This window comes from Durio zibethinus, chromosome 21 (assembly GCF_047325235.1).
Source record: "Durio zibethinus cultivar Kanyao isolate XHJ-2024 chromosome 21, ASM4732523v1, whole genome shotgun sequence".
In the NCBI taxonomy this organism is placed as follows: domain Eukaryota; kingdom Viridiplantae; phylum Streptophyta; class Magnoliopsida; order Malvales; family Malvaceae; genus Durio; species Durio zibethinus.
In genome coordinates, this window is record NC_143182.1 from 13,979,121 (window position 1) to 13,993,525 (window position 14,405).

At 30.9% G+C, this 14,405-nt stretch overlaps 2 protein-coding genes across 2 annotated transcripts; both read right to left on the bottom strand.

Moving 5' to 3' along the window:
* Positions 1 to 554: 554 nt before the first annotated feature.
* On the bottom strand, positions 555 to 3,641 carry LOC111305685 (putative receptor-like protein kinase At5g39000). Its single transcript, XM_022903413.2, has one exon. It carries the CDS (start codon positions 3,264 to 3,266, stop codon positions 720 to 722), a length of 2,547 nt encoding a protein of 848 aa, XP_022759148.1. The 5' UTR covers positions 3,267 to 3,641; the 3' UTR covers positions 555 to 719.
* A 7,406-nt stretch (positions 3,642 to 11,047) lies between these two features.
* Positions 11,048 to 11,554, bottom strand: LOC149512926 (uncharacterized). Its single transcript, XM_089751116.1, has one exon. The coding sequence runs from the start codon at positions 11,552 to 11,554 to the stop codon at positions 11,048 to 11,050; it is 507 nt and encodes a 168-aa protein (XP_089607242.1).
* Positions 11,555 to 14,405: the final 2,851 nt, after the last annotated feature.

Here is a 14,405-nt window from a genome sequence, read left to right on the forward strand (position 1 = left end):
TGAATCCATCCGGGCCAGGAGCCTTAATTGCACCCAATCGAATAACAGCTTCCCAATCTTTCTTGTCTTGCAGTTCTCTAAGCAATTTCCAATTCATATCAGAATTCACCAGACGAGAAACATAAAATACACAATCGTCCAATCCCTGCTTCCATTTTGATAAGAAGATTTATAGAAATCAGTAAAATCTCTTTATAATGCTAGCCTCGTCCTCCATCCAATCCCCATTACCATCTTTAAATGTCAAAACTTTATTCATTTGCCTCCTATGGTTAATTACCTGATGAAAAAACTTGGTATTCTTTTCTCCAAACATAAGTCAATTGGTTTTAGTATAATTTTAATTTTAGGTTTTGGAGGCGGTTCTTTAAAACCAACTGAATAATACTGGCTGTAAAACTCTATTCTCGTGTTGTGAAAAGAGTAAATTCATCGCCATACATTCATTTTCAAATTCGGTATGAAATTTATGAACAACTTGAGCAATATTACTTACTAGTTTCCATTTATTAAGTTACTTTTATTCTTGAAATTCATATATATAATATGAGAAATCAAATTGAACCAATGCTTTAAAATTTATTTTGGAACGAAATATTTACAATTTTAAAGTATAATTCAACTTTCATTAAAAATAAGCATAATATAACAACTATATCTAATTGACATTGGCCATCCTTTTAATCCGAACTCTTAGAGAACATAATTTTTAGAGCTTGTCATATACTAAACTCATCACCTAGAGAAATACTATGTCCCTCACAAAACAGGGTGCTCGTTGATTTGGAAGCTTGTTCACCTGACCCACTAAATATTTCATCATCCGTGGAAACAACCTCTTTCACCTCACTTTTCTTCACTTTCTTCATCCCATCATTGTTCTTCTCCGCGGTCTCTTGAAGCTGCAATACAAATTCTAGGCTCCAAACTACATCACTCATTGTTGGCCTTTTAATTGCTTCATCACTCACACAACTCTCAGCAATCTCACCGAACTTTTTCAAGCCCTCAGCTGCAATCTCACCTGTCAAACATGGGTCTATAATTTGATCAAGAGTACCCCTTTGACAACAAATTCGACCCCAGTTTGCCAAGCTGATTTGCTGCTTTGGCAAGTTTTGGACCACGGGCGGCCTTGCACATAGTGTCTCAAACAACACCACACCAAATGAATACACATCAGATTTTTCGGTGAGTTGCTGCCGACGATAGTATTCTGGATCCAAGTACCCGAAGCTACCCTTTACCACGGTACTGACGTGGGTTTGAGACACGCTTGTAGGGCCCAATTTAGACAAGCCAAAATCCGAAACTTTAGCAACGTAATTCTCGTCCAACAAAATGTTGGACGATTTCACATCCCGGTGTATGATACATTGCTTTGCATCACTATGAAGATATTGCAAACCACGGGCAGCTCCAAGGCAAATTTCAAGCCTTAACTTCCATGACAAAGGAGGATTGTTGGTTTTGTAAAGATGATCACGGAGAGTACCATGGGCCATGTACTCGTATACAAGTATCATCTCACCTTGATCATTACAGTAGCCAATCAAAGACACAAGATGGAGATGCCTGAGTTGAGATAGCATTGCAATTTCCGTTTGGAATTCGTGGACTCCTTGTTTTGATGATGGGTTTAGCCGTTTGATTGCTATGGTGGTGGCACCACCATCGATGAACCCTTTGTAGACATTGCCAAATCCTCCATGGCCTATCAGAAATTGTTCATCGAAATTATGAGTGGCTTCTTTGATTTCAGTGATTGAGAAGCGACGGCAGAGATCTGAGGGGAGTAAAGAGGAAGTCTCTTCAGGTTTAGCAAACTCTGCGGGGACAGAAATTGAGTCCTTAACTCTTCTTTTTCTTTGGAAAATAAAGCAACCCAAGAGAAGAGATAGGAGAATTATAGCACCAAGAACAGCTCCAAGGATCGATAAAATTGTTGAGAATTTCTTATTTCCTGAACTATTCTGTAAACTGGGGTTCTGTTCAGGAGATATAGGGGTTTCCAATGGGTCTGGATTAGGCCCTGCCAGGATGCCTTGAGAATTGTTTAGCTTCAAAATCTCTATCCCGTTCAAGATGGCATCAGCATAGGTTGGAGTTGAACGCATGTTAGGGTGCAAAGCTAGCCAGAGTTCCTTCTTTGTAGCAAATACAACGTAGTCTTCATACCTAGGAATCCCAGAGCCACCGGTCCATTTAAACACATCTAATTCTCTTTCGGCAGTCTGATTGTTAATAAATATACTGAACACACGTTGATTTGCTTTAGTGATGTTGGGATTCTCACAAAAATGCAACCTAACAAGGTAATAGAAGTGAACATCAACAGGGAAGATCCAAGTGAGGTTATAGTTAAGATTAATGTGAGAATCTCTATCCATGGTACGCTCAGTGGCATAAACATTCACTGGCGCAGTGTAAGCCGGCGTCTTTGGCGTGTATTTGATTGGATCATTAAGGAAAGATTGAACAGTCCCAAGTGCTCCCCCATAGATATAACCGTCATCTTGACGCCATGTTCGATACATGCCGGTATCTTCTGTGTTTCTGATCTCTTGTCCCCCAACATTTAGCCGATAAAAAGTCTCAAGATTTGTTGTATTTTGCAAAGGAAAGGAAGAGCCAGAGCCAACTAAAGTCGGATGGTTATCATCGCCACCCATGTAGAGGCTGCTTGGCATGGAAACAATTTCGACTCCATTAATAAAAGCGTAAGAGTTGGGAGATGGAATAAAGGTTAGGCTCAGCCTCTGGTTGTCCCATACAGTGATTATAAATTCTTTGACGAAATAGTGACTTGGAGGCTTTGTAGCCGAAGCTGTTAAATAGGCACTGAAATTGCTCAAGAGAGTATAATTATTGGCGGTGGCAGAGAAGAAAGAAGTGGAGATATTAAGGCCAGGATATTCAGCTGAATAGAAGTACAGACGAAGAAATTTTGGGCCAGGTAATACAGGGAAGTTGTAGGTGAATTCTGAGCGAAATATACGTGCAGTCATGTATGGAATTCCGGTGACAGAGGGATCCTGGTTGGAGGCTTTGGAAACAAAAGAAGCATTTTCTCTGGTAGAAGCAGAAAATTTGGAGTGATCAGAATCGGCATCCCAGCTACGGCCATCTAATGAAGTTGTGTTCGACAGTTCACCACAATCAAGGAGTATGAAATCTGTACGAGAGTATGGAGGTGAGTTTTGGACAGCGGCGATGGAGAGGAGAAGAGGGAGAAAAGAGATGAGGTAGATGACAAAGATTAACATTGGATTCAATGCTGAAACTGTTTCTTCTTGTAGAGAAGTTAGGCTTTGTGACAATCAGGAGTCTCAAGCAACTGAATTTGCTTTCAATCAGGCCGATCAAAACCTGGAAGATAAAAAACAAAAGTTTCATACCCCTCCGTTCACTCCAATTCCCGGATACCAATCATTCCATGATCATTCCAAGAAGAAGCCTAACATTTTTACCAGTTTGTTTGTTTGTGGGGAAATATCGGAGAAATCTGAGTTAATAGAGCCAAATTAATTACTAAAAGATTATATGCAATGACAAAAGAGAATCTTAGACTTTGATTATACTGCCATAGACTTTCAAAGTCTTCGGCTGCATGCACAGAAATTTTCAGTCTTCATGCCCCACTTTCGCTTCTTGGACCGTTGCTAGACCGTTTTTCTTTTTCTTTCTTTGTTTTGAATTGAATTTGCATCGAGTCATGATGTTTCATAATTATAGAAAGAACTCAATAATTCATAAATTAAATAGTACTACAACTCTGACAACTATTGGCAACTTTTGCATATAAGACAATCAGAAAAAAAAAAATAGCAAATTAAAGTGAATTCCACAAAAGCCTAATTGATTTTTTGAAGGTCAAATCGTATAACACAACTGTAGCACACTAAAAAATTGTTCCTCCGCAGTGTTAGAAAGTTAAACTCGCCAAAATCCAAAGCAACTATTCAAATTAATCTTCTCAATTGGGCCAAAGCCCATTGATTGAAATCATTGAACCACAAACGTAAAAGAGAAGAGAAATATTTGGGACTCGGAGCATTTCGTTGGGCAATAATCGAGCCACCATTGTTTCTGGCTTTCTGCGTAAAGAGTATCATATTAGTTTGGGCCTTGGGTACTTGGTCTAATTTAGCTATTGGACTCAACCTAAAACAACTGCAATGCATTTGCATAGAGAATTTTAAAATTTTGAAAATAATGGAAATAAAAGTATTTTAAAATGTATTATTTTAAAACGCTAACTTGTGTAATTATTTTGTTTGGGTAAATATTTCTCAGAAACAAACTTAATTTATTAGAATTTGATGAGATAAAAAAATTATTATAAAAAAGAATAATGACATTAAAGATAAAAAATATATGTATAAATAAAAAATGAAATATGGGTATTTATTATATTTATAAAAATATATAGATATTACTAATAATATAAAAATAAAAATATATATTATAAACAAATAAAATTATATTTATTTTTTTGAATATTATATTTTATGATGGGTCATATGCAATAAATAGAGAAGATTTGAAAAAATTTTGAAAAATCACTTTTTTTAGTGGAATGTTAAGAGGGAATTTGATTACCTCAAATTTTCTTTTGAAATTCCACTTAAATTTTAAAATTTTATCTTATTTTTTTTGTCAAATAAGTAAATTTGTTTTTAAATTTTAAAAAATCTTGATTGAAATGAAAATTTTCATCCAAAAACCTCATCTAAATAGAATGATTAATTAGTAACGGTTCCTTTTCCTTTGTATTTCATTCTTTATTTCCGTTTGATTTTCATGTAATTTATATTAAAATATAAAAAATTTTAAAATGTTATTATGAAAAATAAAGTTAAAATGTACAAAAATAAAAAAAAAATGAAATAGGTATTTAAGAAAAAAGAGTACATAATTCTGAAACAAATATTCAACAAAGATTATTACTAGCAAAAGGATGATTACAAAAGCAATTTATTTTATAGCAGCGACCTTCCGAGAAGCTTCACTATGTTCTAAATTGAGTTGGTACCTTTCATTATCATCGATCTATCATTAATAAAGAAGATGGATATGCTAAAGAAGACAAACGGTGTAACAGTGTGGAAACACGGCGAATGCTTTTCTTTTTCGTACCTAACCTAACTTTGTTTTTTTCTTGACATTTTAAGATAAATATCTAACAATATTGATAGTGAAGATTTTAAAATTAGAAAAAAAGCTTTTTTTCTTTTGATGATTTAAGATTTGAGACAAATCCTGAAATAACGTCACCGATACGGTGAGAATATAGGTCAATTCAACAAAAGCTAAAGGTTAGTTAAATTTGGCGTTTTACTCTACAAGTTGGTGAAGGTAGCAGATGTAACAAGTGTTCCTTGGAAGAAAGTGGTGATGTAGTGGCGATATGTTTGGCGTAAGCTTGGTGGGGCTTTCGTAGTGAGGACACCGTTAAACATAGTTCGTCGTAAATTGGTGATGCATAAGATTTTCGTTCAAAGTATAAATATTTTTCTTTTCTAAAATGGAATTCAGGCTTTGCTTAATAGGAAGATTGGAAAAAATTAAAAATAAAATATTTATTAATTTAAAGATTAAGTTATAAAATAAAAAATGATTATAAATTTTAATTATTAAATTAATAAATTGTACATCTTCACTTTTTTCCATTTTTCTTATCGGTAAAACCTTAGATTTAATTTCTTCTTTTTATAACTCTGTGCTAACTTTAAAAAGAATGAACTTTTTTCTAATAAAAGAGACATATGTTGACATGATATGCATTAATATCGTGGGTAACACTCTATCGCAAAATTATGAAATCTACCTATATTTGTGGGTTCCTAGAAGCTTCGTTGTCTGTGTTGTTTCGCTATGTACTCAATGTTCAAATCGCCAAGTCAACGATGTTTATAGCCTAAAAATTTATTTATTTTTTTATAAAAACATATTACTTATGATCATTATAATTAATTAATCATAATTTAAAAAATGTGAAATTCATCAAAGTAGTAGATCTTTATATGATTTTTTATTATGATTAAATAATTATAAAATTATAAATTAAATGCCCCCTTATTTTCTCATGTTATCGGTCTACTTTATTAAAGCAAAGTTGATACAAATCTTAATTAAAGTAACTTAGTGGAAATAAAAGCAGATGCCCAAAAGAAAAAGGAAAGGAATAAAGTCATAAAAAACTGAAGTATTGATCAAGTGGATGACTAGCTTCATAGAAGCATATGCAATTATCCAAAGAAAAAAAAACAATGGGAAATGATTTCAATAGAGGAATTATCTATGTTTCTCTGGCAATGATCTCAGCTCTTCTATTTCCTATACATGCCTTTGAAACTTCTAACTTTTCAGATCGCAACAGTACTGTCATCAGCCTATGCAATGGCACCATTACTGAAGATTGCAGCCTAAATCTAAGCAGAGAAAATCACTTGCCTAAACGCTTCCTCCAAGAACGTCACGTATGTTATGGAGCTCTTCAGAGGCCTCGCATTTGTAATGGTAACATCTATGGCAATTGCATAGTACCTGTCGGTCCGTCCAATCGGCCTTGTACCCTGTATACTCGATGCAAGCGAGGCCGGTAATCGTTCTCTCTCTTGCTTCATCATTGCAAATATGATTATCCTAGCTTGATCAGTTTCTCTCAAGATTGTCAACCTTGTATTAGTTATTTCATCTGTGTTTGAGTAATTTTCTATGTAAATTTGATGACATCTTAATATTGTAGTGTTTTGATTGAATCTAAGATGAGTGCTAAATATGTACTTAATTTTATATATGTTTGTTTTTTTTGTTAAGAAAAATATTTGAATCCAAACATTTAATTTGAAGAAAAAATATATGCATTTATATTTGAATTAAAGATTTGTCGTGTATGTATTATATTTATATTAATATTTTTTATATATTTAAAATTATTTAATTTTAAATTTTATTTATTAAATTAAAAATTTAAAATTCCATTGATACGCTGCACGCAACTGTTGGCTATATAGATCCATCCAATTATGTAAATTCTATCCCTTAATTATTTGAGATTGGGTGTATGAATTAGGACTCTAGAAAAATATTTTGACGCTGAAGATACGTAATTTGGTTATTATCGGTGGGCTTCAAATTTTTCCTGAGTTGATGCCAGCGCAACTCCTTGCTTTTTTTTTTCCTTTGAGAGATAATTTTTTTACTTTTGACGCTGAGTGATGGCTAATTTTCATTCACCTTGTTGGCAGAAAATGATAGGGAAGTTGACAAGTCAGTAGAAAAGTTTACTAAAAGCCAACAGAAAATGGCAAGACCTGACAGAAAGTCAACTTTCAATGAACCTTGTTTTACGTGAATTCGTTTTTAGCTATAAGAAAATTGTTATTTTATTTATTTTTTTATAAAAACGGTTGCTTGTTGGAAGATAGAAAAAAATTGTAAATGTTAAATTTTGAATTTTAAATTTATCAAAAAATTTATTTTTCAAAACTGATTATACAACAGAGTTAAACGTAATTTTAATTTACACCGAATTTCATTTTAAGATAAAATTATCTTGACCGAGTCAATAAAAAAGCTGTCATTTTCTTCCTACAAAGAAAAAAATGAAAGAGCAAATTCGTCTCCCATACGCAAGACCCTAGCCAACCAATGAAATGATACCCTTTCATGCTGATCCTTTGTTTTAGGCTTTTATAGCTAATCTGTTCTACTCTGAAATTAAGTTGAATAAAGAGAAAAGAAAGAAAGAGAGAGATGAAAACAGGATCAATGGGATTTTTTCCAATGTTCTCTTTAGCTTCGTTGCTTTTAATACTATTCAGCACAAGTCTGGCCAGAGCAATCCTTCCTGAAAGCAAAACAAATACTACAACATATGATGAAACAATTGCTGAATACATTGAAGGTGAAGAAGAAGAAGTGTTCTTCGAGAGATCCGAAATCAACCAGAGGATTCTTGCAGGATATCAGCCTCAGTATATTTCATATCGAGGTTTGGAGAAACCACCTATCTGCAATGCAAATATATATGGAAATTGCATAAAACCAATCGGTAATGGTAATCGGCCCTGCACTTTATACACTCGTTGCAAAAGGGGACTCAAATGAGTTTTAGGAAAACGATGTGAAGATTTGATGTGTTGCTTTCCTTTTAATGTTACTGTGATTAGGATGGATGTTGTTTTGTTTTTGTAACAGAGTTTAAGAGAATGCTAGAATATTGTGATCAATAAGAAAGAATTATATTGTGATTTCTAGTACTTTGAGTTCAATTTCCAAGCTTGGAAGAAAAAACCATGATTAGTTATTCTCTTTTTCTCCCTCAAAAACAGAACATTGCTCAATGTCCAGCACAATCATGCTATAGTATGAAAACAAATATCTCTTGGCCGACCATTGAACATTGTTCAATGTTCTTAAGGCCGCAACATTCTGAGTTTGCAAATTGAGAAGGGTATGAAAGCCACTGAAGTTATGTTCAATGCTTTTCCTCTCCACAACTCTTCTCATTTTGTACTTTTAGGTCATTTAATTTCTACGTTAACCATCGGAGATGTCGTAGCAGAGCTCAATTGATCATGTTTATTTATCTTATGGAATTCTTATTAATTCTTCCCTGTCTCATATGATTATTCAGAAACAAGCAACAAATTATTGTCTAAATGACTGTAATGCAAATCAATATATATAAATGTGAGGTTAACTTTTTGAGTTGACCAGAAGTCTCTACCAAGACGATTCAAACAAAGTAAATTATATATCTAGCTATCATGTAGAATGTCTTTGCATGATAAAGTTATTATTGAAGTTTGGGAAGCATTCCTTAAAATTAAAAGTAAAAAAAAAAAAAAAAAAAAAAAAAAAACCAAACAATTCATAACAGAATGTATGAAGATGGAATTTCAATGGTAGGTTCAATTCTTCGCAAACCATTATTTATTTTAAGAATAAATTTCAAAGTGAAAGATCTAAGAATCTTATAAACTTTATTTATAGACTTAATTAATGCCAATATATGGGTCATTTAGTTAATTAGAAACAAAGAAGTTAATATATTAATTAACATATGCCATTAAATATATATATATATAATGCAATATGAAAGTAGTAAAATGCCATCACAAAACAAATTTAAGTCCTATTCCAATAATGGAATTATTTCACCAACTTACTTAACATCAAGTATACTTTTGTAATATGCATATTTTAATATGTAAATATTATAGTTTTTAAATTAAAATTTATTATGCATTAGTAATAAAAAGTAAGAATAAATGTTCCCTAGGTTGTGTTAGGCCTAAAAGCTTCTTTGATGAATTGAACAATTGAGCAAGTAGAAGCAAAATCAAATCATAATATATTCATACAAGAGACAACAATTTAACATATTGTAACTTAATTAAAAATAATCAACTTCCACGAATGAAAAAAAAAATTTATAGTTGTAAAAACTTATAAACATATAATCTCAATTCTAAGTTGATCTCTAACGATATCAAATTTATCTTTACAATCCCAAATAAAACATTCACATACATACTTATGTAAACCCTCTCATTTTTTTATAGTGTACTTATAAACAATACTTATAGACATTCTTCTTTAGTCTCATGGAGTATTTACATGGCAAACATCAAATATACACACTCATATGCATCCTCTCAATCTCCTTTAGTTCTATGAGATGACTATCCTATAAAATCTTATGACTCTCTTACATTTTTTCTCTCATATCTACCTTATAAAAATTTCCACTATTATAAAACTTGTAACTTACCCATCAAAAGCTCTTTTCTCTTAAAATTCTTGTCTTACAAGTTTTATTATCTATCAAATAATAGCTAACCAATTTCGAAAAAATATTAATTAAATTTTTTATGCGATTTGAGTCATTATTTCTAATAATTTTCACTTTGACTCAAATTTCATCCAATCATCATTCTTCATGCTTGAATCTACATGCAATTGAAGTCTTGCACTCATCTTTTTTTTTTTTGTGTTTAAATGCTTCAAACTTTACTCTAATATCTGTTGTTAGGTATTCCATCCACATTTGCTTTGAATATAACTCTTATACCAATTATTAGGCAAAAAAATCCCTAATTAATTAGACAATCACGCAAATAGAAGCATAATCAAACCATAAATTATTCATACAAAAGACAACAATTAAATGTGGTTTAGCCCAACTCAAAATATTTTATGTCCATGGATGAAAGAAAAGATCCACTAATTGTCTAGTTGTAATTAATCGCAAATATAGAATTTTAATCCCAAGCTGATCTCTAACGATCCCAAATTGATCTCTAACGATCCTAAATCAAACATTTACACACACACACACACTTATGTGGACCATCTCTTTCTCTTATAGTTTACTCACAAACAATACTTATAGATATTTTTCTCTAGTTCTATAGAGTATTCACACACCAAATATTAAGCATATACATCCATATGGACTCTCTCAATTATCTCCTCTAGTCTTATGAAATGTCTATTTCATAGAACCTTATAACTTTTTTATATTTTTTTTCTTTCACTATTTATAAGACTTTTAGCTTATCCTTAAAATTCTTGTCTTCTTATCCATCAAGTAATATCAAATCGATTTTAAAAAATCTCAATAGATTTGAATTACTATTCTCATTAAATTGAACTAAAATTCTAAAATTTTTATTAATAATTTTAAGTTAAAATAACAATAAGTTCAAAAGTCACCAAATAGGCGAGTATTTAGTAGGATCTTATGGAAAAATCATTAGTAATTTAATTTGGTTCCTAGTTTTTGTAATTCATTGATATTAACTGTACTTACAAAATTTTAGGCAACAAATCCGTATTTATTTCAGTATCTTTCATATTTCACTAATAATGTGAACTGAATTAGTTATTTATTTTAAATCTTTTATATTATGATAATTAGCCTGCTAAAGGCTAATTACTTGATTGCAACTATTTTAGTTAATTTTTTTTATAAATATGTTAATAAATATTACATGTTTATGATTTTTAATTTTTTTGAAATAAATAACTTCATTCAATAATAGGAATTAGATACTGTAGGTATGGCATTACACAGAAAAGTTGGAGCGTCTTCTATCCAATACATGTCCCTATTGATACCAATCCCATGCTTTGCTAACATGTGAGCTACTTCATTTCCATTTCTGCCTATATGCATAATAGCACAATTAGTGAAGCTTTTTGTTTTGCTTCTAGCCTCACCCATGATTGTTCCTATGGGAGAAAAATCTAGCTCTTCTGACTGCAGTTTCTTTAAAATTCCCAGTGCATCTCCTTCTATTATTATCGACTGAAAACCAATCTCGGGAGCAAAATCTAAAGCTCTTACAACTGCATTAGCCTCCACTACAAACGAATCAACAACTCTTTCCAGGTTGATAGAACATGCTCCCATGAACTGACCTCCCAAGTTTCGAATAATCACTCCTATACCTCCCTTATTCTCCTTTGGATCCAAGGCACCATCAAAGTTCACTTTATAAAAACCATATTTAGATGGTTCCCACGTTTGCTTTACCATGCTCTGTTCTCATTTCAAACTTGATTGAGCTTGATTATACTCTGTTATATACGAGTTGATGGAGTTTGCTGTGGGCATAGTTGCTTTCGTACCCTATCCGTGTTATTCTCCGTTTCTGTTAGTCCAGATTGTCCAGCATTCAATAGCAAGTTGCTGCAGTTGTTTCTTATCCAGTTTCTTGATCAAACTTTTCATCCATTCAGGTCCTTCTTCATGCTCAAATATATTTCTATCCAATGGGTAGTTAAGTTGCTGCCATATCTCTCTCAACGCAGTGAACTCTTTCAAAGCAGGGAAAATTATTTTCGTCACTTGTCTGCATCTGAAACATGTGTCATCCACTTGAATTGTCTTGTTTACCAGTTTTTTCTGTTGGTAGTATAGAATGTGGTGCATCCTATATTAGATAAGAAGATTTAATTATTGATGAATAAAATTAATTTTTGTATTAATTTTATTCATATTTTAAATAATTATGTTAGAACACAAATAATTATCATATGACAAATGATTATAACTATTTGAATATAAATAGATTATTATTCATAAAGATCATAATTATATAAAAGGTTATAACCTGAATAAAAGTTTATATCTGTTAATTCATTATAAATAAATCTTTCAGTATAATCATTTTTACTACTTCTGATTGGAGAGTTTGAGATTTTATTGTATCCTAAAGACATAATTGCCTTTAAGAAAGTATTATTCATGCCTCAAAGCTAAAATTCTTTTCTATTATTTATCTTCTCTTATTTATTTTTTCTAACAATTTAAAAGCAATTATGAGAAAGTTACATTTTGCATAAGGAAGCTACAAGGAAAAGAAATTGGCATGATTTAGAAATTAGTATTAGAGAAGGCTCAAGATGCCAAATGATTAATGTTTCTATGGACCAAAATGTTAATTTTTATAAAGATCTTCATTAGAGGTATGTATTTTATTTTTTGCATAATTGCTGATAAAAAGATTGATTGAATGAGATAAACATTTTAACAATTTATTTCATTAGTGTGTAAAGTCAAAAACACAATATGCAAAATATTGATTACATTGCATAAGTTTATGCATATAATAAAATTGACTTCACAATTGAGTTTAATGAATTATATTATATTTATTTAAAAAATCGATGCTTATAAAGACTAGGATGGGAAATAACCTGAAAACATAAAAAAGAAAAATATGAATTGATTCATGACCAAAAGAATTATCACTTGTTATCAAGTAATAAATTAAATTAGGTTCTAATGGAATGGCTGATTGTTTAATTGTCATGTTTTGGTTATATATAGAATAAGCAAATTGTCTCATAGTTTCTATGAAAACAATCAGAAATAGGTAAAAGAATTTGCCATGAGAAATTAGATGCAAGTAAAGAATATATGTAGAAAATAAGATTTGGTACATGATTAGTTTTATTATTAAATCATGGCACCAAAATTAAGATAATAAGTTGAGTTAAGCTATTTGTATGATTTTATCTTTGTTGGTCGTTTATAAATCAAATGTTGATATATATATTTAAAATTTATTATTGGTTTAAATTTTGACTAGTGTTTAATTTTCATGAAAACCAATTAAAATCAAATTGATATATGTAAATAATTATTACTAAGATATGGTATTTCTTGGATTAATTGGTGGATAATAAACCAAATAATGGTTATTATTAGAAACATGGGCAATGTAACATGTATTTTGCCTACTGGGGTATTACACTAGAAGTGATTTTACAAAATAAAATTTTGTTATGAACAATCACAAAGTGGAAATCATAAAAAGCCATCGGAGAGTTAATCAATGGTTACAAAAATGCAATGTTGCATTTTGCATATGGGATATTAATTAAACAAAAAAACATGCCATTAAAAAATATTGAAGCATTTGTCGATTACTAGCATTTTGAAGGATGCTCACCAATGTCTAATTAAGCATGTTTACAAATTAGAAAAGAACATGTAAATTCAATAATGCATGCATGTTTTTAATTCCATTTTGTGATGGCATGAAGAACATTGGTATAATTTGTCATATATTACGAAAATGAATTGAATGGGATGGAATTTTTTTTTCTTATATATATAAGAAAGATATGAACTAATTAGATAGAATGCCATCATCCAATTAATACATTATTTGTTAAAGACAATGAAAGTATTTTTGCTTCTTGTACTAAAAAAAATGGCCTTTTGTAGGTTGTTAAAATGAAAAGTGAATAAGTTTATGAGGTTTTCAATAGTTTCATGATATTGATAAGGACGTGGTTGGTTATATACCATATTAACATATGGGCTTAGATAATAATATTAGTTTGTGAAAGCCGTAAGTCTTAAAGTTAGCCAATCAATGATTTAACCAATGCAAATTCATCATAAATTTTTGCATGAAATATGAGTAGAACTCATATTATAATTATTGTTTATACTATTTTATGAAAATGAATATTTGGATTCACGTTTCATGACGTGCATTGATATGGTGATCTAGATATAAATATATTGATCACAAAATGATTGTTAAAGTATTTGAAATTGGAGATAAATATATAATAGACTCTTATTGTATATAGGCATATTGGTCCTATGAGTAAAGTTTAAATTTATTATATATCTGAAAATGTTAGGACCAATTAAAAGTGGTAAATAACAAAGATATATTGGCTACACAATGGTAGTGAAATAAAGTTCTCATAAAATTTTGAAATCAAGTTTAGAGGTTCCAATAATCATGAACTTGGAATTGGTCATTGGGCAATTACTATATGCATTGAAAACTCATGATAACATTTGAGAGAGTATTCACAAAAAGCCATCATTATAAATGAGATAACTTCAATAGCCAAATCTA